This window comes from Pelophylax lessonae (assembly GCF_965119305.1).
Source record: "Pelophylax lessonae genome assembly, chromosome: 4".
In the NCBI taxonomy this organism is placed as follows: Eukaryota; Metazoa; Chordata; class Amphibia; order Anura; family Ranidae; genus Pelophylax; species Pelophylax lessonae.
This window is the reverse complement of record NC_138771.1, coordinates 121488708-121514294: the sequence shown is the minus strand read 5'-3', so window position 1 is coordinate 121514294 and position 25587 is coordinate 121488708. Positions and strand designations below refer to the sequence as shown.

The 25587-nt window shown below is 44.0% G+C and overlaps 1 protein-coding gene across 1 annotated transcript in view; it reads left to right on the top strand.

The window, feature by feature from the left end:
* Window positions 1–25587, top strand: part of LOC309552543 (uncharacterized protein) — a gene marked incomplete at both ends in the record, with an annotated part of 52495 nt that overhangs the window by 8898 nt on the left and 18010 nt on the right. The window contains 7 exons of the mRNA XM_082253497.1: window positions 1364–1521; window positions 11948–12075; window positions 14446–14504; window positions 15355–15491; window positions 15572–15696; window positions 19062–19117; window positions 19737–19891. Of these exons, the coding sequence (XP_082109623.1) occupies window positions 1364–1521; window positions 11948–12075; window positions 14446–14504; window positions 15355–15491; window positions 15572–15696; window positions 19062–19117; window positions 19737–19891 (818 nt within the window). The remainder of the gene's footprint in view (window positions 1–1363; window positions 1522–11947; window positions 12076–14445; window positions 14505–15354; window positions 15492–15571; window positions 15697–19061; window positions 19118–19736; window positions 19892–25587) is intronic.

The window sequence follows — 25587 nt, the reverse complement described above, 5'->3', positions numbered from 1 at the left end:
TGAATACTTTTGGGGTTATGTTATCCCAAACCATATTCCTCAATATATGCAACCAAGGAGGCGATTCTTTACTTGTTTCATAAACCAAGTAGCATAGTTTGTGACTAGTAAAACACCAAAAATACGGAGATGTAACACATGCAGTGTATACTATTTTTGTTTTTTGATAGATTGTTATTCTCTAGACCCCACTGGGTAGATTTTAATGAACTTTCTACCCCTGTGACACCCATTCAAGAAGTGGGTAGGACACTGGAAAGCAGACCACAATAAAAACCCTGACATAAGCTCGTATACTTCATTGTTGTATCTTCTATCTCAAATTGCCTTCCTCCTCAGGCAATTTAAAGCAGCAGGTTTTTGCAGCAAACATATTGGGTCTTTGCCACGTTGGACAAGCAGCATGTATAATGGTGGCCTTGCATGTCTCATTAGTAAATTCAGAAACTTTAAAGATTTACATTTTTGAAGCAAAACCCATTAACACTGACCATTATTTTATTTTTTTTAATTTGACGTGTAGAATATATAAGGTAGTAGTAAGGTGTGGCATCTGAAATAACATAGGACCGTCACTGAAAAAAACAATCATGGATTTTTAAGGCACCACAAAAAATCATGACAAAACTGGGTTTACATTTTTAATTGTATTGTATAAGTAGTTAAACAATAAAAGGCATAGAATTTTTTTTCATAAGATTGTACTTCTATGGCTTTTATATGTTAAATCAGATCTTCATTGCGCACCACACCTCTGAGCAACAAACACAACATTTCATTCATTTTTATTCAACGCAAACTCTCTTATCCATCCTTGTCTACATTGGTTTAATTTGTTGACAAATCTTTTTAAAAAACATCCCCCCCCCTACCATTTCTGGCCATGGCCATCTTGAGTAAGGGCAGATGATTAATGTAGCATTTACTTGCTGGAATCCATCTGCCCTTGGCTCGTGCAACTTGCATGCAGGAAAGTGTGCTTGGCTGAGAAGACCCCTCCTCCTCCCCTCCCTTCATGAAGACTTTTGGGATGTTTGACATTTGCCTGGGCATAAACCATAAGTAACTGAAGAAATGTAAAAAAAAAAATAAATAAATAAATATGTAATACATTTCAATTAATGTTTTTCATTTTAATGTTTACATTTTTTTTTTCATTTTATTTTTGTTTGGTGCCCTAAAAAGCAATTTTTTTTATTTTCTTAGTTTTTTGTGTATGGTAGGTAAGGGGTGGGGTTTGTTAGCATTAAAAGCTTAAGCCATTGTTTTGTCATGGTTTTTTTTTTTTAAATGTTTTTTAAATGTTAATGTTTTTTTTTAATTTTCTTTTTTAATTTTTTTTTAAATTTTTTTGTTTATATAGGAACGGCTCAGTTGTTGTTCAAAGTAATGTTATATTTAGTAGTGGCTCATCTGACCCTAGCGGCTCTGACATAGTGAGGACAGTTCTTTCTGATAACATTGCAACAAAGAAGAATTATTTTGGGTGGAACATTAATGCATCTACTGTGCAGTGCAATGGTATGTTCAATGTAATTTTCTGGCTATAAAAGGTCTGTCATCACAATTTCTTCACTTTCAAATGATAATTGATTACAAATGGCCTAATGGCTTTTAATGTGCAAAATATTTCACCATAATTCAGGAAGAGATGTGTGTTTAAAGAGTTTGTTACCCCAGGATTTCACATTTCTGATATGTGGCTGCTGTACCAAGTACTTGTATGAAAAATGTTCCTGTTCTTTGTATTCCTTTGTGTGAGTTCCCTGGTGTTCCTGCCAGTCCCTCTGCTTTCCTGTAAAAAAAACTGACCACACTGAGCAGGAGAGCTCACCATGGTTAGTTCTCTAGTTGTGCTGTGAATTCAGGCTGCTCTCCTTCAATGATCAAACTTGTCCCGACATGCCGCCACCCCCCCCCCCCCCCAATTTTTCACTGGGAAGATCAGTGTGCTGTTGCTTCTCCTCCCCCCTAGCTCTTATGCAGCTGAGAACAGAAGGGAGGTGATCACTTCTAAAAAAAGGGGGGGGGGGGGAAAGCATTTGATTTTTATATTTATAAAGGTTTGCCTTTCATTTGAATTTTTAACTGAATGGGTTATTTTATAAGGTGCAATCACTTTAAAACCACAAAAAAAAGTTCAGTTTCTGAGGCTGATCTACTAAAGGAGTTGAGAATGTTGAGAAACAATAAATTGACAATAAACATGCACCCATTTTATTGTGAATATGTTTTACTAAATCAGCTTTGTCTAAAAATGTGGTTTAACCAATCAATATATAGTTATAGTCGGGTTGAAAAAGACACACAAGTACATCCGGCCCAACTAATAAAAAACAAAAATCAGTAAAGAAAACCCAACCATAAAATCCCATATGCACAATCCTATACCCGCAGTTGATCCAGAGGAAGGCGAAAAAAACCCCAGCAAAGCATGATCCAATTTGCTACAGCAGGGGAAAAAATTCCTTCCTGATCCCCCGAGAGGCAATCAGATATTCCCTGCATCAACTTAACCTATAAATATTAGTACCCATTTATATTATGTACACCTAGGAAAGAATCCAGGCCTTTTTTTAAAGCAATCTAGTGAGCTGGCCAGAACCACCTCTGGAGGGAGTCTATTCCACATTGTCACAGCTCTTACGGTGAAGAAACCTTTCCGTATTTGGAGACAAAATCTGTTTTCCTCTAGACGTAAAGAGTGCCCCCTTGTCCTCGGTGTTGATTTGTTCACTTTAAGGTCAACACAAAGTTCACTATATGGACCCCTTATGTATTTGTTGATCATATCCCCCCATCACTTCTCAAGAGAATAAATTCAGTTCCTCTAATATTCCCTCATAGCTGAGCTTCTCCATGCCTCTTATCAGTTTGGTTGCCCTTCTCTGCATTTTCTCCAGTTCCCCGATATTCTTTTTAAGAACTGGTGCCCAAAGTTGAACTGCATATTCCAGATGAGGTCCTACTGATTTGTACAGGGGCAAAAGTCTCTGTGTCTGTCTTTCTTCACCCCCCCCCCCCCCCCCCAAGAAAGGACTTTGCTTGCTTTGGAAACCGCAGCTTGGCATTGCATGCTATTAAGTTTATAGGATCTACCAGATCACCCAGATCCTTTTCAGCTATGGATTCACCCAGTTCTACTCCCCCTAGTATATATGATGCATGCATATTCTTAGCCCCCAAGTGTTAAACTTTACATTTATCAACATTAAACCTCCTTGAAACCAATTTATCAGTCAAGGATAATATGACTAAATGATACAAAGGGAGCTCCCCAAATAGTTATAGTAAGGTTGAATAAAGGCACAGGTCCATCAGTTTGTGTATATTGTGTTTACTGAGATTCTCCACTGATATCACTTAGGCCTCCTGCACACTGGTGTCTAAGGCTGGCCATACATGTCCAACTTTTGTTGTACAATTTTCTGTCAGATCTACCACAAACCACATAATGTGAGGTCAAAGCTAAACACATTCACTTGTATCCAATTAGGCAGGCCTTCGTACTACATACTTGAAGGTAAATTTCAAGAAAATCTGACAGAAAACTGAACGGAAATTGTATCATGTATGGCCAGCCTAAGTCTGTGCAATGTAAGTCCTGGTGTATTTCTCCTGCCTGGCATATACCAGAGTACAGCCATTTGTTTATGGGCTTCCTAGGGGAAGAATGCTGTGTGGAACTTGCATTGTATGGGCTCACACGCCCTTCATGCAAGAAGCCGAACTGTGAAAGGGAGTTCCACATCTTTACAGCTCTAACTGTAAATAACCCCTTACACAGTTTAAACGCCAAGGTAACTTTTTTAAGGAAAAAAAATAAATGCACGTTTCTCTTTCGTTCGACGGACACAGCGCTTCATAAATCATAACTACTGGGTTATATTGCCTCCACCAGGAGTAGGACTAGGCAGAACAAAAAAACACCTGGCTATGCCTATGGGCTGTCCTCAGCTTGGTATATAACCCCCCCCCCCCTCTCTGCTCGATGTAATCAGTTTTATTCTGTCTAGTCAGGAGTAAGGACCCAGACTCCTGGCTGGGACCTCTGATCCTAGCAATTTTTTTTTTTCTTCTTCTTCCTTACATCTTTTTTGTTTTTTCTCTTGGGAAATCTACAATCAACTGCCGGGCTGGGTGATGGGCAGGATTATCTAGATCCAGTGGTCCCCCCCCAGCCCAGCCAGTGAACGCGTGCAGACCGATGCTACGCGCTAGGTCGGCCGTGACTTCGCCTCATGGACAGAGGCTGGCCCGTGAGTTAAATGTCTCGCAGGGTTGCATACGACCAGGCTTGTGTTTGAGTCACAGCGGTCCCACGGCCGACAGCTCCCCTACTTTGGTGGCAAGAATTCTGTCTGGAGAGTTACCCACACCATGGAAGGGTAAGTACAGTTTCCCCCACCCCCTCCTCTTTTTAGTGTTTTTTTTTTTTTTTTTTTTTTTTTTTTTTTTTGGGGTGGACGCTGATAATCTTTAGGGACGGTCGAACCTCCTCCTATCCCTAATAATCCCTCAGGGAGCTGGGCTTCCCCCACTCCCTTTCCCCCCTGCCTGGGCCTGGAGCCTTGTGGGAGTCCCAGGGCAGAGAATGCAGTGGAGATCTCTAGGGTCTCCCCCCCCCCCCCCCCCCTCGATTATTTACACTCTCTGTAAGGGTCCTGGCATAGTGTGTGTCCTGCCCCTGGTAGTCTGGAGGGATCTTAGTGTAGGAGACACCTAGGTGCATTCCCTATTGTTTGCAGTGTGGATATAGTGCAGGGGGGCCCCAGTGCAAAGTGTGCAGCGGAGTCTCCCCTAACATCCTACCTTTGGGGGGGGGGTCCCCTTGCAGAGGGCGCAGGGAAGATCCTGGCAGCATGCTTCAGTGTTTGTAGCTGATGGTGGCCATTTTCCCTTAGTCTGGCTGGTCTCTGGTTGGCGGCCATGTTTGTGTAGTCCGATGTAACGGGGGCCATTTTCTTTTAGTCCAGGAGACGCTTGAGATGACCAAAGCCTCGTTGGGGGGGCCGAAGTCTGAGGCTTGGGAGGATCTTTTAGTGGTGCCAAAAGATCGTTTCTCTTTTCCTTTTTATGGAGAACATCTCCCTCACTGACCCCCCCCCCCCACCCTCATGGAGGTGGCATCCAGCTTCCCATGGTTGCACTGACGGTGGTCCTGCAATACTTGTTGTCCCGGGTGGAAGTGGTGTATGGGCAAAGGCCCAGGAGGAAGTGTCCCCCACCTTTCCCTGCTCAGTCTGTCTCCTCTGATTCTGTGCCTAATGCTGCCGTGGACATTGCCTGTCCGGGGGGGTGGGGCTTAATATCGCACCCCAAGATCCATCCGATAGTGAGGATGATTCATCCATGGTCACAGCAAATTAAAAAAATGCTGGTAGACGCCCTTATCACTGCAGTATGTGAGATTTTAAATGGAGGATGTGGCTGATGTAGCCACGGACATGGCGCTGTCATTTGGTACGAATAAGTCACCTTGCACTCCAAAGGTGTTTCCTTTTATGTGCCTTATTTTGACAGGTTTTTCTGTAAGGAATGGGAACAACCAAAATTGCTTTTTGTGGTCCCCAAACATTTTGCTGTACGTTACCCTTTTTGAGGAGTCCCTTTTTAAAAGTGGACTAGTCCCACCAGTGGTGGACCTCCTGGTTCCAGGTTGAACAAAGCTACCATGATCCCAGTAGAGGAATCCCTATCCTTAAAGGACCCAGCTGACAGGAAAGCGGTGGCTGTGGCACGCAGCATGTTTACTATGGCTGGTTCGACATTGCGGCCAGTCTTTGCCTCCGCCCTGGTTTCTCAGACTCTAACTGAATGGGCCAAGCTTTTGCGCCAGGGCCTGGGGGGTTGAGCAGGTCCCCGCCACTTATGTTGATCTAGTGGACCAGTTGATCCATGGACTGCAGGTTCTTTGTGATGCAGCTTTGGATACAGCTTTGGATACAGCTCCTATGCAGTCCAAACTTTCTATTTCAGCGGTGGTGATTAGGCATGTGCTGTGGCTAAAGAATTGGTCTGCAGACCAAGCCTCTAAGAAAGCTCTCATTGATCTGCCCTTTCAAGGCGATCGCCTGTTTGGGGCTGCCCTGGATGACCTCATTAAGGGTACCACGGGAATTAGGGGGGGTGGGGAAGTCTAGAAAAGGGAAGGAGCGTCAATGTAGATGGGGGCCCTCCTTCTCCGCACATGGAAAATTCTTTCTTGCTTCTGGGATGGAGAATAAGGGAAATGGATCTTTCAAATATTCCCTGGGAGGTTCCAAGCATCCTTGGTCTGGTAAGCTTAGAGCTAGCTTCTCTGGACCCACAGACAAGACCTCTTCAGCATGAAGGTCTGCCCTCGCCCATTATTGGGGTGGGGGGGACATCTTCGCTAGTTTCCAGCCTTGTGGACCTCCTTCATGAGTTTCAAGGGGATCCACAAAATGATTCATTTGGGGGTACCCAGAAAGAGGGACAAAGCTTGTCCTTTTCAGTTTTTTTAGGTCCTGAGTCTCCTTGCGGATTTAATTCCTGCAAAGGTTCAGGTGATGTCCGAACTACCGAAGGTCCCCCCTATCCCTGTCCAGGGAATTGATTTACCTAGGTCTGTTTCTAATTTTGACCAGGGTGGTCCTTCCTCTGGACAAACTTCAGGAACCACAGGCCGTTATTCACCGGCTGCTGTTGCACAGATAGTTCTCTCCCATTTTGCATACAGGTTTTGAGTCTGGTGGTATCCACCTTCAAGATAGTTCTGTTTGCACAGTCCTACGTGCAGCTCCTTTAGCAGGTTCGGCTCCACATCAGGATACTGAGGTTCGTGGCGAGATCACGAGTTCCTCTGGCAGATGCCGCAGGTGTTCAAGGGCCACAGTAAGGCCATTATCATCCTCTGCTCAGGCTTTTTCTGCAATTCCTGCGCGGATATAAGGGCTAGGATCTTCCAATCAGACTGGTGGCTATAAACGTCCCTTTCTCTCAGAGAAGAGCAGTTGTCCCAAGGGCTGATCTACCATCCTGCTTTACAGTTGCTGGTTGTAATGGCTTAGCTATTGAAAGCCAGGTACTGAGGGATAGAGGTCTGTCTGGATCAGTGATCCCTACTAAGGTGAAGGTGAGGAATTAGTCTTCCAGCAAGATATACCATAGTATGTGGAAAGCGTACATTTCTTGTTGTGAGTCGATTGGCGCTCATCCTCGGTCCTTTTCTGTGGCGGAGATCCATCCATTTGAGTACCATCAAGAGCCAGGTGCCTGCCCTGGCAATCTTCTTTCAGCGAACCCCCCCCCCCCCCCCCCCCCAGCCACGCACTCTTTAGTTCATACCTTCATCTCTCTTGCTGCAAAGGGATTTAAATTTTTGTATTTTTGGTTCTCCAGAAACCTCCATTTGAGAATATTTGGGAGATTCCCTTGCCTACATTAGGTGACATTCTTTGTGGCTATTATCTCGACCTGCAGGGTATCGGAATTGGTGGCATTATCTTGTCGCAGTCCCCATTTAGTGGTCCATAGGGATAAAGTGGTTCTTTGTCCCTGTCCATAATTTCTGCCCAAAGTGGTCTCTGACTTCCATTTGAATGCGGACATTGTGTTGCCTTCCTTGTGTCCCAAGCCAGCTTATACCAAGGAATTTGCTTTGCATACCTTGGAGATGGCTTGTGCAATTCAGGTGTAAACTGATTACCTAGAGCAGAGAGGGGGGGTGGTGGTTAAATACCAAGCTGAGGACGGCCCATGGGCATAGCCAGGTGTTTTTTGTTTTGCCTAGTCCTACTCCTGGAGGAGGCAATATAACCCAATAGTTATGATTTATGGAGCGCTGTCCGTCGAACAAAAGAGAAATGGATTTTACGGTAAGTACAAAAATCCCATTTTTTGTAGGGAAAAAAGTGCATTTGTTTTTTTTGTTTTTTCCCCTCCACAGGGTGCAGGGTCAGGCTACTATATCCTCGAATAACATGAGGTTGGCTATTGGGTAACATATTTTGCAACAGTTCGTGCAGCAGTTCTTTATTGGCTACATGGCAGGATACAGCAAGAATACTACTGAGTTTCGGCACAGCATCATGTGTGAGGTTTTTGTTCTGAACACGTTGGCATGTTATTGCTGTATTCTGCCAAGTAGCCAATAAAGAATTGTTGCAATGGATGTTATCGAGTATCCGGGTTCATTATATTCGAGAATTATTGCTACAGTTCAAAGGCATCTGGGCCAGAGCACTCTTTCACTTTCCAAGGTAATTTGCAATCAAACATGTTCTTTGTTCTGTGTCTGCTGTACACACTCCCTCCAGTTTTCTGTGTCTGCTGTACACACTCCCTCCAGTTTTCCATCTGTACCGTCCCCCGTATAGGCTTTCGGCTATAAAGCTGGAGGCAATGTTAATGGACTGACTACACCGATCTGCTCCTTCGCAGTCCATTGAGAAGTGCAAGCAGTCTACTGCAGTGGCAGATGGGACTTGAAGTTAATTTACAGATCTATGTAAATGAGTAACCCAGCTGTGTTGGCAGAACCCTGCTCACGTGCTGATTTAAAAAAAAAAAAACGTGACAGCGGCTGCAGGGGAGGGAGCCCTACCTGCTGTAATTTGGGGGGGTTCAGGGATTAAGGCGGTTTGCTGGAACATGTTACACCCTAATTATGGATGTAACCTATTCTAAAGGTGAACCTGTCCAACTTCATTGTGTGGCCGCATGTTACCCGTTTCTTCCTGATATTACTATCACCATTGATTTGAATATTGCAATTCGATCCTCTCTGAAGTGCCTCTTGTGCAGTTTGCACAATTCATTTTTGTAGCCCCAATTCAATAAAATGGATAAATATCCTATATATTAGAAATTCTAATATGCAAGTAGCTTAAAAATCAAGATTTATTTTAGTGTTAAGTGTATCTAGATCTAAAGATGACTTGACATAAATGCACACATTTTTAAAGTAATTCAGCAAAAAACAAGGCTGAACCTAAAAAGTGTGACAACCTGCAGTGCAGACCTTTACTATACTGTATGGTGCAGAAAAGTTACAAGTATGACCTCGGTGGGAACGAAAAAAAAAATAGCGCTATCAGGTTGTGAATAAACATTTGGGCTCGGTATCCTGTGTATCTATTCATGCTCCTGGGGTTGATGTTGCCCATATAATATAATATATACACTTCTCATTATTTTTAAAGCACTTTAAACAATGCTACAGCAAAATACTTCTTATACCGGTAACAAAAACCTATATATGTTATAAAAGTTCTGAGATAAGGTTGTTTGGGTGAATGAACAGTGTTGTCAAATTAACTCACTAGCAAGCTTGTAAATGTTTTGTTCTGATAATTGGAACCTTAGCTTCCATTAAAAACTGATTTTTATCACCACCAAAAATTGTCCCTTCCCTGCAAGAAATACAGGTTTCTACTGTTCCCCATATCTGTAGGCAGATGATTGGCTGTTCAGTTTGCACAGAACTTGAGACTAAATCAACAGCATGTGACATGGAAAATGGGCTAACCAGGAACATCCTTAGTGTTTGTTACCCTAGCATTTCAAATTCCTGATCTGTACCTGCTGTACCATGTACTTGTATGAAAGTCTCCTGTTCTTTGTATTGCTTTCTTTGTGCAAAAGTCCTGGTGTTCCTGCCAGTCCCTCTACTTTCCTGGTAAAAAACTGATCACACTAGGCAGAAGAGCTCACAGTGGTCAGTTCTTTAGCTGTGCTGGGAACTGTGTGTGCTCCTCCAATAATCAGACTTGTTCTGACATGCCCTCCCTGCACAGCCTTTCACTGGTAATATCAGTGTGCTGTTGCCCCCCCCCCAGCTCTTATGCAGCTGAGCACAGAGGGAATGTGATCACTTAGGCCCCTTTCACAGGATCGGGTCCGCCTGTCGGTTTTTTTCAGGTAGACCGGATTGGGCCACCCATTAACCTCTATGGGGAGGTGGATGTCTATGGGGAGGTGGATGTAAGCAGACATGTGCCTGCTGACACCGGCCTGGCATCCCTTACGACCAGATCAACTGAAAACAGACGTATGGCGATACGTTCGCCATCTGTCCAGTGTATGGGATCTGGTGAGAACAGACAGGCTGTCTGTTTTCATACAATCTCCCTATAGAGGAGAGCGGGACTCTGACAGGTCCATCTCTGCACAGTGAGTGGAGACGGACCTGTCATCCGCCTGCTCAGCAGGGATCAACGGAGTGATACCCTCTGAGCAAAAGGAGTCCGTCCAAACGGTTCTGCCCCATGTGAAAGGGGCCCTATAAAAAAAGGTATTTATAGTGTTTTTTTTTTTTTTTTTTTTTTTGTATAGCACCCTACAAGGTAGGTGCTAGGTAAAGTATAGTGGGCCTTGTCTGCTTATCAGCAGGGCCATGATTTTCAGCTGGGCTGTCATGTCTCCCAGGTGTGGCTGTTGAGATTGGGGAGTCTCCCCTCTGTGCTCCATGAGAGGGTTCTCATTGGGCAGTGGAGGAAACCCAGCCGAAGGCACACTACTCAGGCCTGTATGTACCCCAGGAAGGCAGATTCTGCCGCACAGCATTCTGGGAGTGGGTATAAGTTTGAGGGGAGCACATGACGCAGCATATTTGGCGGGAAGCAGAGTCCCGGGAGGGAGAGTACGGCTGTCTCTCCTCCTGTCAGAGGAATCGGGTGTCCCAGGCGGCTTGCCTAGTGGAAGGGAACTGAAGGCTGAGGTGAGTGCAGAGAGGACCAGCGGAGCTGAGAGGGGTCCAGTTTCAGGAAAGCATTACTGCAAACTTCCCCTGGGGGTCTGCCTAGAGAGGGGATCTTGGAGCTAGCTAGCCGGTGCAGGAGCAAGTGTAAAGGGGGTGCCAGTGTTGCCCCTGAAGAGGAAAGGGGGTGCCAGTGTGTGGACCCTGATGTGTAGAGAGGGTGCCTAGTGAGAGGACCCTGAAGTACAAAGGGGGGCACCAGCAGTTGGGCCCCTGAAGTGTAAAAGTGTACAGCGTGCAGTACAAGTTCAAGTACAGTACAGCAAGTCAGTGTTTTTCAAGCGTTGGTCGGCATACAGCCGGCGTCAAGACAGCAATGAAAGGCATTTTTCTTCAAAGTGTCCCATTTGTACCTAGTTGAGCCAGAGGAGTATCCCACTCATTCCCTTCTCCCATCCCCAACATCAAATGAACAAAACAAACTAAAGATGCTGGATTGGTCCTTGACTCAAATCTCACGCTTGGGTATTCAGCTTAAATAGGCTGAAGGTGTCACCGGTAACCATGGCAGACCCACATCAGGCTCCATGCCTGGAAATCCTGCTACATTTGTTTTTTTTTTGTTTGTTTTTTTTTTAATCTTTACACAAATGTTTGCCTTTTATTTCAAACTGAATGGGTTGTTTTTTTACAAGGTGATCATTTTACAATCACTTTTAAGGTTTAGCCCCGGTTCACACTTATGCAATGCGGGAAGGCTGCGAATTCGCAGCCTGTTCCCGCATCGCAAACTCACCCCCGGCAGTTCACACTGCCATATGCGATACGCTGGGGGTGTCAATGTAATCTTAACGACACCCGCAGTTTGATCGCATATCGCAGTGCGATCTTGCAGTCGCACAGGATTGGATCGCACAAGTGTGAACCGCTGTGCAATCCGATCCTGATGCGGCTGCAAAAAAGGGTCCTGTGCGTCTTTGCTGCGGGTGCGGTGCGAATTTAGCCATACAAAGTGTATGGCTAAACTCGCACCGCACAGCCGATCGCATGTAATGAAGGAGCAGTGCGCTCCGACATTACATGCGATCGCCGCACACGCATCAGTGTGAACCGGCACTTACTGCACTGGGAGTTCCATTGATTTATTCTACAGAAAATACAGGGTTTCTCCTGCTATTTTGTTTGTTTTTGGGTATAACTGGAATTCCTATTTGGTGACATGACTTCTTTAGGATAGTGAACAAGAACTTGTGAATTCTGTGTAATAAAGCATTTCTTTTTTAGGATATACCCCAAAGAACTTGCAGCAAGAGTCTTTGTCCATCAGTTTTGTTGTTCTCCGTTTTGGGTTCATTGCCATTTCACAAAGTGATCAAAACAAGCAGAGTTACCTGGAAAGTTTACAAAAAGAGGTACAACAGGATGCCTGTATCTTCAAATGTTTCTGGCATGTCTTCATTATGGAACGTATTTAGAAAAGTGCCAACACCCTCTTGTACCTTACCAATGAAATCTCTCAGCTGCTGTGAGAGATCCCCTTGATACCTTAAATGTACCTTCTATTTTACAGCACTAGAATTTGAAACTAAAACCCAACTAAAATGTGCTACATTACCAAACAATCACGTTGTAAAAAATTCCTTATGTACATTCCCCAGTGCTGTGACTATGTGCAAAATAAGTCGGTCACACTCTATAAAATGCTGTAGTTTAGTGTAAAAAAAGTATCAAAATGAAACCTAATATTTTAAAGTGATCAGTGTCAAATAAAATCGGCGAATGTACTGCGAGCGGGTGGCACAGGTAGGCACCTTAACTTCACTGTGTACTTCTGGTTCAGCGGTATAAATGCGTGCCCCCTGCTGACCCATGCTGTGATTGGACACCGCACAAGTTTGTCAACTGGGTATACACCTACTGATCCACTGTTGCCAATCACAGTACAATGTTCTGTGTTGACAAACACACAAACCTGTGCAGACCGCGATCTGTCTGTTTCTTCTCCCTGAATTTAACTCTGATTTCAGGGAGAAAAAGCAGACAGATCTGTTGGTAAAAGCAGCACACATTACACTTGTTAGCACAACGTTAACCCATTGATGTTAACCCCTCCCCTGCCAGTGTGTTAGCACAGTGTACAGTATTATTACTGATCACTGTATTGGCATCACGAGCGACTTCAAAGTCGGTTAGCTTTCCCCCCCCCCCCCCCCTCGTGATATTGTCGGTTGGCACCAGATTGCTCACCGCAATATCACAGTAGCACTAGCACTAGAAGTAGCTGATCACCGCTATTACCAGTATGAAAAAAAATCTCTATGGGTCAGTATCTTGATCATGATCCAAACTAACTAGTGTCCCCCAAAACGTATTTTGGTTTTTACCAAAGACATGTAGCGGAATACATTTTGGTCTACATTTTATGAAGGAATTTGATTTTATTGGATAGGTTTAATAGATGAAAGTAGAAAATATATATTTTTTTCTAAAAATATTTGGTCCTTTTTTTTTTTTTTTTTTTTTAAATTTAAAAAAAAAAAGTGCTGTTCAAATACTACCAAAAGAAAGCTATATTTGTGCAAAAACAAATGATATAAATTTAATTTGTGTACAGTGTTGCATGGCCGAGCAATTATCAGTTAAAGTAGCACAGTGCTAAATAGCATAAAATGCCCTGGTCATGAAGAGGGTAAAACCTTCCCCAACGGTCAAGTGGTTAAAGAAAAACATAAAAACACTGGCAGTCTTTTTTTTTTTCTTGTGTTGCAATCTAAATTTGTCATGTGGATTCTTTTCAATAATGACAAACTATGCTTTCCAACCCACCAAAGCACACATGTCCGATTACTGCTTGCTATAAATTACATTCCTCTAGCTGTAAAATAAGGTGTATCCAGGCCATGTCCTTAACCAAATGATGGTTATGACCACTTATGGTCAACGACCTCATTTGGGACACACTGCCCTTAGTTTATATTCACCTGTGGGACCAGGAATAGCCAGTGGGGATGGATGTGTGTGGGTCCCCCCGTCCCTTCCCTAAACTGTTCCCACAAAGTTGGGAGCATGAAATTGTCCAAAATGTCTGACACCCTAACAGTTCCCTTCACTGGAACTAAAGGACCAAGCCCAACCCCTGAAAAACAACCCCACACCATAATCTCCCCCTCCACCAAATGATTTGGACCAGTGCACAAAGCAAGGTCCATAAAGACATAGATGAGCGAGTTTGGGGTGGAGGAACCGGACTGGCCTGCACAGAGTCCTGACCTCAACTCGTTACAACACCTTTGGGATGAATTAGAGCAGAGACTGCGAGCCAGGCCTTCTAGTCCTACATTTTTGCCTGACCTCACAAATGCGCTTCTTGAAGAATGGTCAAACATTCCCACAGAAATGCTCCTAAACCTTGTGGACAGCATTTCTAGAAGAGTTGAAGCTGTTATAGTTACAAACGGTGGGCCAACTCAATAGTTGAACCCTACGGACTACGACTGGGATGAAATTTAAAGTTCATATGTGTGTAAAGGCAGACATCCCAATACTTTTGGGAATGTAGTGTGTATGAATAGACTGCAATAATGTGGGTTTAATGTTATGAAGACTTGAGCAAAATTGCAATGCCATAATCGCCAGCCAGAGTTCATCATTTATTCTTTGAAATTTAAAGCAAGGGCTGTGGTTCCTTTTTAAGCATTATTCTATTTTTTGCCATAGATATCTTTGCACTGATTTTTCAAGAACATATATGAAACTGGTATACTCCCTTTTTATATTTTCAGGTGCTGCATGCTGTTAATACGTCGTTTCCAGTTGCCAAGGTTTTGATTTCACAAATTCGGTGAGCAATTTGCTATACAGCAAAAATGTTCTAACCCTGCTTACATAGACTCAAAGCATTTGTTCATCAAGAGTTTTTGGTAGGGCTACTACAAAAAAACAAATTGCTGCTAGACTGTCATATCTATACTCTTGCTTTACTGACCCAGCTTCACAAAGAAGTGAAGCTGGAAATAACCAGGCAATTTGCTTTTTCACAAGAGATCAGCAATGACAGCATACAGATTTCTCTTGGTACAGATTTCTTTTTAGCACACCATTAGATTAAGGAATACCGAACGCCTAGCACACACTACTAGTGTTTTTTTTTCGTTAAAAAAAAAAAAAAAAAAAGATTGGCTGAAAGTGCTGATCAGGAGCTGGTTGGCAGATCGTTTTCAGTTTGGGCAGCTTTTGTCGGACCCGCTGCCGTGCACAGGGGCCAACGGTCTGTTTTTATTGATTTATTTTTGCTTGACGTTTAGCCCGCGTGTACTAGACTTAAAGAAATGAATATCAAAGAGGGGTGAGCAAAATTGATTGTTTTTATATTTTCCATAAAGGCAGGCCAAAACTTGAGCATTTAAATTTAGTCTTTTTTTTTTTTTGTGAAATGCATGGAGATAATGAGTAAAATAATAATTAAAAAAAAACAGTGGGCTTTAATGCCTCCTGAGTTACAGAAGCTACTTTTAATGTTCCTGGACCTCATTTAATTTTTTTCTTCACAGGAAAAACCATACAAAACGCAAATAATAAAAAAAGGAAAAAAAAAAACACTAAATATAAAACTCCTCCTTAATACATTCTCCAAAAAACACTTCTGGCTAGAAAAAACGTAATTTTTTGTCATTCTTGTGTTCTTGACCCAGGAATCTCTATGGAGATCTAGAAGTCAGAGGGATCTTGTATATACAATCGAGCCTGTTTACAAATGTTCAGGATCTTCTATCCACCCTGCTGCCCCTTGCCAATGTATCTGTGGACCTTCCTTCAATCACTGTGGATGGTTAGTATCATATGTATAATTTTTTTTTTTTTTTTATTCATTTTTTTTATATTTGGTTTCATTTTCTGCATTCTTTTTAGGTGTGCATAAGGAATTAAAAGTTTATCCTTTCAATTTCCGGATAACAAACATGCAGTTTGTTACAAATTTGCTGGATATGGCCTCTACGGAGTCTCAGAAGCTCAGCAAAGATCTTTCAAAAATGGTGAGTAAATGTATACAGTTATATTTTCTCAGGGTAATTTTTTTTTTTTTTTAGATCTATGAAATATTTGTGTAATGGATACCTCCCATCTTGATCACCCTGATATTTAATAATATTAATCTTTTCATGTCAACATGCATGCACCTATCATTAGGAGAACTGTACAGTAAATATTAATGTTTTGGCACTATAGCCTGCATATCCTTGATGCTTTATCCTCAAACTATTTCACTTCTTCTTCTTCTTCTTCTTCTTCTTCTTCTTCTTCTTCTTCTTCTTCTTCTTCTTCTTCTTCTTCTTCTTCTTCTTCTTCTTCTTCTTCTTCTTCTTCTTCTTCTTTTATTTATTTTTTTTGCAGTAAATTTATATTGCATTTTAAGATACAAAATATTGAAGTACAGAAAAATGGCAAACATGCAGTATAACCAACTGTAAATATTGTGATCGGTCCACATAAATACAGGTTCATAAATTCTTGGGTACAAAGGTGGTAATGGGAGATAAGGTATATCAGCTCAATAATGTACCATGTATAACAGTACATTTGGACAGCAGAAGCAAGCAATACAATAAGGCATCATACAAATATTCATACGTTCTCATTCCAGCATATCCAGGGTTTCCATATCCAGGGTTTCCACAGTTTAAGAAAACTAGGAACTTTGCCATTTCTTAAAGCTAATAAGCATTCATGCATAAAATTGGTTTTCAGAATCTAAGGTTTCGGAAGGATTTGGTGCATGTGACTTTTTCCAGGATCTAGTAATAGTGGACCTAGCCGCCAGAAGTATATGCGACACCACTTTGTGAAAGTGAGAGGGAATATTGTCTATACCCAAATTAAGTAATGCTAGGGCAGGGTTGGGCTGTACTAAAGAATGTAGGGTTGAGTTGAATTTGGCAAGGCAGTATGGGGTATAATACCAGCGTGTGACTATTTTTAGGGGTAGTTACCAGTGGTCTATACAGCTTGAGGCTCTATAAAGAGATCTAAGGGCTGCTTTCCATTGTGGAACTGAAAATTGATGCTAGATTGGTTTGCCATTGGAGCAAGGTTGAATTGTTGACAAAGGTCAACTTATCATGGGATAAGTTGTAAAAATAGGATGTCGACCTAGTAGGGACCTTGTCGGACGACATGGCAGGACCATACCTCACCTGGAAGCCAATGGAGGGTTGAAAGACCACGTAAGGCATGACATGTTGGCAATGATTTGTTCTGTCCTTTGAGCTCATCTGTGTGACCTCATTTGCAGACCATTTTTTCAGCTATCTTCAGATAATACATTTAGCCTACATGTAATCTTAGTTGAACGTAAGGGTAGGGGCAGAGCCTTTTGGCCAGTACAAATAGTAACTGGATGCACCTTAAATAGGAGAGGGCTATGACATAGCAGGAATTGGGTTTGTTTTGATCTCTAAAGAGCTGGGAAAGTATGGGTTTGCCTTCGTCCCTGAATTGAATTGTATGTTTGGTTGGTGCCTCAAACCAAGGTGGGTGGGACTTTAGTGGCAAGTAAGTTTTTATACAAAGTATATAAAGTAAAAGTATTTGTATTTATTTATAAAAAGAAATTATTTACATCATAAAGAAAAAATATATGCATTCATTGTGCTGGGTTATAGACCCAGAGTGAATGAGTGAGAAAAGTTGAAAGTATCGTGACATGTGTCATATGGTGACCTATTATTGGAATGTTTGTCTCTGTTCCTCCATGCTTGTGGGCTTGGAAGTTTTGGTCTGAGAGAATTCCTGGTGCGTGTCCTACGCGTTTCGGCTTTTTACAAGCCTTTATCAAGGATTATAAATTGTCACCATTTATTTTTTGTGTTCTGTTCCATGTATAGTTCATTTGCCCTTCACTTAGCAGCAAGAACCTTTTTGGGTGTGTCAGTTATATGCTGTAAATAAATTGACAGAATGGAGCAACCAGGATTGGGGGCATTATAGAGGGAGAGGTATCTTATCCGTAGTTTAAGGGTTTCCTGGTACCAGGAGGACAGTAGCTCGTGGGTCCTTCCTTCTCCCTCTCTGTGAGGGAAGTCAGAAAAAAAAAGTAAAAAAATCAAATTTTTTTTTTTTCAGTTTAGGCCAATTTTGTATTCTACTACACATTTTTGGTAAAAGAAAAATCCCAAAAAGCATATTTTAATTTGTTTGCTCAAAAGTTATAGCGTTTACAAACTACGGAATAGATTTTTGGACTTTTTAATTTTTTTTTTTTTTTTTTTTTTTTTTTTTTGTAATGGCGGCGATCAGCAATTTTTTTTTTTTTTTTTTATTGCGGGACTGTGACATTGCTGCGGACAGATCAGACCCCTAACTGACATTTTTGACACTTTGGGGACCAGTGACATTAATACTCAGATTAGTAATCAGTGCTAAATATGCATGGTTACTGTATAAATGGCACTGGCAGGAAAGGGGTTAATACTGGGGGTGATCAAAGGGGTTAAATGTATGTCTTTGTGCTTACTGACTGTGGAAGGGGGGAGGGCGGGCTCTGTGACAGGCAGGCTCTGTTTCAGCTTAGCTGAAACACATGATCTCTCTGTACCTGTTTGACAGGAGAGCTGCCTGCTTTTACATTGACAGAAGAGCTGTCTGCCTGTCTAGCTGAAGATCGTGCCCGCTCCTCCCGCAGTCTGGCTCCTGCTGTGTTGAATCACAGCGGAAGCACTGCCAAGACCACGTGCACATAATTGCCTAGATCCAATGTAATTATGCGCAGCCGAGCCATCCTGCAACAGTAAATCTGTAATCAAATACGTTGCGAGCGAAGCGAGCGTTTTTAAATTTTTTTTTTTTTTTTACCCCCCCAATCCAACAAACCGAGCTGGTTCTGGGAAAGATAGTGGTTTCAGGTGGGGGAGACACCAAGTGGAGATTAACATAGGAAAATGGTGGTATTTTTACAATTTTGGGATCAAAGGTCAATGGTTGGGGTTGACACAGAAGAGGGTGTGGACTCAGGACAAAGGTCAGGAGGTGTGGCTGACCTCCACCATAGGCACAGACACAGCTGAAAAAGACCTTCCGCAGTAAATCAATAACAGGTGCCCATATTCTGTTAGCACACTTTGTAAATGGTTACCTTCTGGAGCCTATGTAGTTTTCTCCCTCAATTTGTGTTGCGGTGCACCTCTTTAGGAATTTTCAAAAGCTTTTCAATTTTGCAGTTTTTTTTTTTTTTTTTTTTTTACTGAATGAGCCACTAACTACTGTAGTAAAGTAAGAGAATACATTGGGAACATAAAGCAGGATAATTGCTGAAAATCCCATGTGTGCTACAAGGATTCCAGTTCTGAAAAATACAAATATTTATTTCATAGTTTAGGTGTTAAGATTTTCTTTCTCTCTGTAGATCGAATTGGCATTGCGTGACAAAAGTCTCCTCCAGGTGGTGGTCCGGGAATTCTAGTGAGTTCCATTATATTTCTAAAGCAATCTCTATCCATCTCTCGATCTCTCTATCTTTCTCTCTATCTATTTAGCGATCGATCTCTATCTCTATCTCCCCCAAAAGACCCAATTGTTTTATATGAAAAAAACTCTTCAACCTGCATTTCCGACTAGAATATGTATGCATGCCAAAGCAAACCTGTAATGCTAAACTGTGGTGGATAAATTCACCGTATCATCACTCTCATATTTTAAGTACAAACACTTGATAACTGTATATAGAATGATGCAGATGAGTGGCCTCTAAGACACCCTATAAAAAAAAACAGGGTCCCCGTTCAGACATTGTGGCCAATGCTTTCTCTTTTTCACCAAAGAAAAGAGCAGTGGCTAGGTCTATGAAACAGTGTGCAGAAATGTTTCTTTTTTGTTTGAAACAGTGTGAAAGGGTACCAGCACAATCCAGACCACATCTAATCTAAATAGACTAACCAAGTTCAGATGGCCCTCCTACAGCTAGAAGTAGTTCTGAATATAGTCACTTGTTGACTAACATTTGTGTAACCGTAAAGCCTGAGATGAAAGTTTTGCATTTGTGTGCAGTTGTGAACTATTATTTTTATTCTGTTTGCTTTAGTAGTGGCTCTGTAGTGTGCAAAGGGGACCTGATATACCAGTTTCCAGCTCCTGGCAGTGGGGAAATATTACGACAATTTCTTTATTCTCTGACATCTGATGGCATGTTGGGGTCATCAACCTATAAAGTGGATTTTCAATCTGTAACCATTGGAGGTAAGGAACGTTTATTTTTGTGAACGATTTTGTTCTTGGGAACACAATAGATGTTTGCATACCCTAATCCAGGGCTCAAAATTTGTGGTCCTGAGCTACTAGCCAGGCCTTAAGGGTTACTTGCCACCAGTTGCCCCACCTAACCCCTACCCTGCCCCGCCCCTAAATGCGCCCTCAAAAAATTATTTTATAAAATGACACTGTTAAATGTTTTTGCATGATTGCAGAAGTTGCACAAATAAATATTAATAACAGTGTGCTTGTATGTGCGTTTTACCTGGATTTTAGGTGCACTTCTATTGAATTCTATTACGCAGTGCGTTTTCTGAAGCCGCATCAAAGATGCAGCATGCAGGACTTTAAAACGCACTTTGTAATAGAAATTCAATAGAAATGCACATAAAATCCAGGTAAAACGCACATACAAGCACACTGGCCAAACCACAGTACACCAGTTATTAGGGATAAGAGAGTGAATAGGGGGGGGGGGGGGGTTTGGGTTGTAATAATATGTTAATGAACAGCAGAGTGAAGGACTGTTGAGAAAGTGCTAGGCTGTATTTTGGGACAGGACAGGGTCAGCTAAATGGCTGCTTGGAATGCTCAGAGCTGGGACCAGAGGCTGCAGGACATACAGTACAGATTTATGGAGGGGACAGCTGAAAGATAGAAGTAGATGAAAGGTTAATGTGAACAGGAGAGAGGAGTACAAGAATCGCTGCTGACTTAAGATTGTGCAGGGAAGATAAAGACCTGTGCAGACGAACAAAGTGAAAGTTACCAACTCAAGTGACCTGGCCGGGAAGGAGAACAAACCAACAGGGGGAGGGGAGCTTGGAAGGAGGGAAGTGATTAACGGCTGCAGGAGAGATAAGTGGCTGGAACGGAGGAGTCCAGAAATCATGCATTGTGCAATAACAGGAGGGGGAATGACATTCACTCCTGTCAGGCAGGTGAAGGCAGAAGCTCCTAGTGCACCGCCCACCCCCCCCATCGCAGATATGGACACTGCCCACCCCGGCATGTACCAACAGTGTTCTGTCTCTTCCTCTTCTCTCTCGCCTTCAATCATTTTCCACTCGCAAAATGCGAGCAGGCGAGTGGAAAATTTTGAGGGCTGCCCTAATCAACTGCTGAAAGAGATGTTATGGACATTCACAATACTGCTTTAACAATTATTCAAAATTGATCTTTCTCTGTCGCTCATTAACAGACGTAGTCCTCGTTGATTAATAACAACTCGGGTTATACTGCCCTCTACAGGAGTAGGACTAGACAGGAAAGAAAACGTTCTGGCCACACCCTAGGGGCAGTCCCAGAGGGTATATCCTCTCACTTCCTGCTACAGCAAATCAGTTTTTTTCTGTCTAGTTAGGAGTAAGGACCTAGATTCCTTGCTAGGATCTTCGGTCCTGGCAGGATTTTTTTCTTAGAAAGATTTTTTAGACAGCTTTTTTTCTCCAGTTTCCTGTGAATCTTCAAGCAAGTAAGCTGGAACTGGGCGACGGGCTGGATGTTGAGATCCAGTGGTCACCCCAGTTCAGCCTACGAGCGCGTGCAGGCCATAGCTCCGCGCTGGGTCGGCCGCGACATAGTCCCACTGGACGGGGACTGACCCTGCGAGTTAAACGTCTCGCCTGGACGCCAATGACCAACACAGTCATGGCGTCCGTATTGGTCGACAGCCCCCCACCCCGGTGGAGAGGGGTTCTGTCAGGAGTTGGCGCCCGCCTGGTTCCGGTATGGTGAATAGTATGTTCCCCCTCTCCCCCTGTCGGGTTTGTGGTGGACGCGGGCCCCTCTCTGGGATGGTAGGATGGTTCTCCCCCCTATCCTATAATAAGTCACAGATCCCCCAATTTGAGTGTGATTTTTGTGAAAAATAACCAGGAGGCTTGGTTTGGGAGCTGACGATCTAAAGTCATTGTAAGTCTGTAAGGATGACTGTTAAGTCAGTGGAAGCACTAAAAGGGGCGTTACTATTGAAGTAAGAGGTATCCTACCTGTCAGAGGTACACAGGCTGATGCCTATGCCTGAGTACTGCAGTCCAGATCGCCATTCCTCCAGCTTCCACGGGCTGCACAGCACTGTTTTGTGGCATCTCCCGACGACCCACGGACCGCATGCGGCCCGCCAGGGTCCTGTACCGTCGGCCAGGCTTATCACCATCCAGGGTGAAGTTTGTGGGGCCGATGCACTCCCGCAGGCTGCTAGGCCGAATACAGCATCCCGCAGGCCGCTGCTAGCCGCCGCTATCCTAACAGGCCGCCGCCATTGTCTTGCAGATCACACGAGGTCGCCATATTGGCGTAGCCTTGTGTCTCCAGCATGGGGGCGGCCATGTTTGAGGTGACCAAACACCTCGTGGAGCCAGGGGGAGGCGCCGGAAGGCGTGTTGAGGGGAGGAGCCGCCTCCTTTACCCAGGAAAAAGGGCCAAAGACTTCCTGTCTGTAACAGGACAGCACTGAGCAGGCTGATAGAAAACTTCTGTGCATCAGGGATGAGCCTTGGGGTCTCTCTCTCTCTCTGTGGGGGTCCAAAAAGGCAGGTAACACTGAGGGGTGCTGTTGCGCTGGGGGATTACAAAAAAAAAAAAAAAAGTTTTTTACTTTGTCATTTTTTTTTTTTTTTGTCGCTGGCAAATGTCTTGTATAATCATTGACCCTGCCGCATATGTATCCCCACCTGATCCCCCTCAAGGTGGCCGCAGGACCCTCCAGTACCCCACTTGTTTTAATGCATTTTCGGCAGTTTTGGAGTCTTTGGTATCCCGGGTGGAGGTGGCCTGTCAGGGACGGGGGTCAAGAAGCGATCCCCGCCTACCCCTATTTTTTATCTGATACTTCAGATACGGATTCGGAGCTGGTCAATGCAGCTGCAGGTCCCTCTTATGGGGCTGTTGTCTCAGGTAATGTCTCCTCAGCAGTGAGGAGAACGTTTCTGCCTCCGCCATAGCACAAGAGTGGTGGATGCACTAGTTGTGTCCGTCCGGGAAACCTTTAGTCTTGAGGTTACACCGGCAGAGGTAGCTGAGACTGAGATTCCTTTTTGGTACTTGTTAGCCTACCAAAAAGGGCGAAGGATTTTCCTTTACCCAAATGGGGTTGTTTTGAAACGAACCCCTGCTATTTCCAAACGCATGGCTAGGCGCTATCCGTTTGAGGAATCCCTCTTTAAAAGGATAGACGGTACCACCTGTAGTGGACTCACCAATTTCCAAATAAAGCCACCGTTATCCCGTTGGAGGACGCTGCGTCCTTTAGGGATCCGGTGGATCGAAAAAGTGGAAGCGGAATCCCGCGTCATTTTTTCCCTGATAGGGTCAACCCTTAGGCCAGTGGTTGCCATTTAGTTTGGTTGAGATTATAAAGGATCTCACTAGGGGCAAGAGCACGGTCTTGCCACAGACTGTTAGGATAAAAGGACCTCGTAACTAACGAGGACCTTCCTTTTCTGCTCATAAAGAGTTTGTTCGTTCCGCGAGGGCAGGCGATAAGGCGAAACCCTCCAAACCCCCTTCAGAGGGTTTTCAAAGGGCGCTGGTCGGCTAAACAAAAAGTCCAGCTCAGCCAAGCCTGAAGAATACAGCCTGATGCGCCCCTACCCATCTCTGGGGTAGGGGGATGGCTTCACCGGTTTCCGGATCCATGGCTTGCCAGAACCCCGGACTAAGGGGTTCGCGAGGTCATACGGTCAGGATACAGGATCGAGTTTTCGATCACTTCCACCGGTGTGATTCTTCCCTTCTAACATTGAACGGTTTCAGGGGGTTCTATTCGAACCTGTTCACAATGCCCAGGAAAGAGGGCAAGGTGCGTCCAATTTCTGGACTTGGGGAAAGATGGAGTCCATCCGAACAGTGGTGGCCTCCCTGCATCAGGGGGATTTCCTGGCGTCCATAGACATTTAGGATGCCTATCTTTATATCCCCATCATCGCAGGACATCAGCGTTTTCTTCGCTTTCCCAAAGATCATCCCTGGTTCCCACCAGGAGACTGAACTACCTGGGCCTAATGTTGGATATATCCTGGGCAAGAGTTTCTCCTTGCGGAGAAACTCCAGAAGGTTCAGTCAACGATTCGGATGTTGCTGTCCGTCAATTGGCTGGGACTGATGGTGGCCTTCTTAGAGGCAGTACCGTATACCCAGTCTCATACCCGAATTCTCCTGAAGGAGATTCTTTTCTAATGGAATCAGAATTCCGATTCCCTGGACAATCTGATCCGGTTGAGCGAGCGGACCAGGGAGTCTCCGATGCTCAACCAGGGGAAGTCATTCCTTCCGATAGTATCTAGGTTACCAATAAGGGTATCGGAACTGAGCACGATCAGATTTTGTCTGATTTACTGGACCGAGCAGCTCTAGAGCAGCCCGATTCGGATCCAATCGCACAATGCCACGGTCGTGACTTATGTCAAGAAAGGGGCACTTAGAGTGTCCTGGTGGCCATCGAAACGACTAGCATCTTTCGTTGGACGGAACGGTTTGTTCCAGATCTCCCCGCAGTGTTCACTCTGGGGGTGGGAAATCGGCAGGCAGATTATTTCAGCCGTCAGATTCTGGATCAAGGGGTATGGCCTCTTCATCCAGAGGTTTTTCACTAGCTGTCCCTTCATTGGGGAACCCCGGATGTGGATCTGTTGGCACCTTGGCTCAACAGGAAGGTGCGGAGGTTTGTAGCTCGCACCCGCGATCCTCTAGCGGACGCAGCAGAAACGCTGATCGCCCCGTGGGGGCAGTATCGGCTACGGCATGCCTTCCATCCTCTCAAGTTACTGCGGGAACTTCTTCGCAGGATAGAGATAGAGGGAATTCCAGTTATTCTGGAAATTCCGGACTGACCTCGTCGAGCCTGGTACGCCGACTTGGTGAGGCTAGTCGCGGACGCTCCTTGGAGACTTCTCTCAGGGAGGATTTGCGGTCTCAGGGACCGATCTTCCATCGTGCTTCACAATCGCTGGCTTAATGGCCTGGCCATTGAGACCCAGGTACTGAAGGACAAGGGAGTGTCAGCTTCAGTTATTCCTACCTCTAGTTAAAGTTAGGAAAGCGACTTCCAGCACATGGAAGTCTTATATTGCGTGGTGTGAATCTCTTGGATTTCCCCCACATACCTATTCGGTGACCCGAATCTTGGTCTGTCTGCAACAAGGGGTTGAGCAGAAACTGTCCTTGAGCACTATCAAGGATCAGGTTTCAGCGTTGGCAATCTTCTTTCAGAAACCTTTGGCTAATCATTCCTTGGTGCGGAATTTCATCCAGGGGGTGCGACATCTGGCTCCGCCAGTGCGTGCACCCTTACCGCCTGGGATCTTAATTTAGTGTGGTCGGTTCTTCAGAAACTTCTCTTTGAAGATATTAGGGAGATTCCCTTGCTTACATTATCCCAGAAGGTGGCCTTCTTGGTGGCCATTACTTCTGCTCGCAGGGTGTCAGAACTGGCCGCATTATCTTGTCGTTCCCCATATCTGGTGGTTCATAGGGATAAGGTGGTTCTTCTTCCGAATCCATCCTTCCTTCCTAAAGTGGTTTTCAGAGTTTTCATCTGAATAAAAATATTGTGTTACCTTCCCCATGTCCTAAGACTAGCCATCCTTGGGAGTTTGCATTACACTCCTTGGATGGGGTTCAGACAATCAGGGTACACTTGACTACTACGAACTTGTTTCGTAAGACGGACTCACTTTTTATGA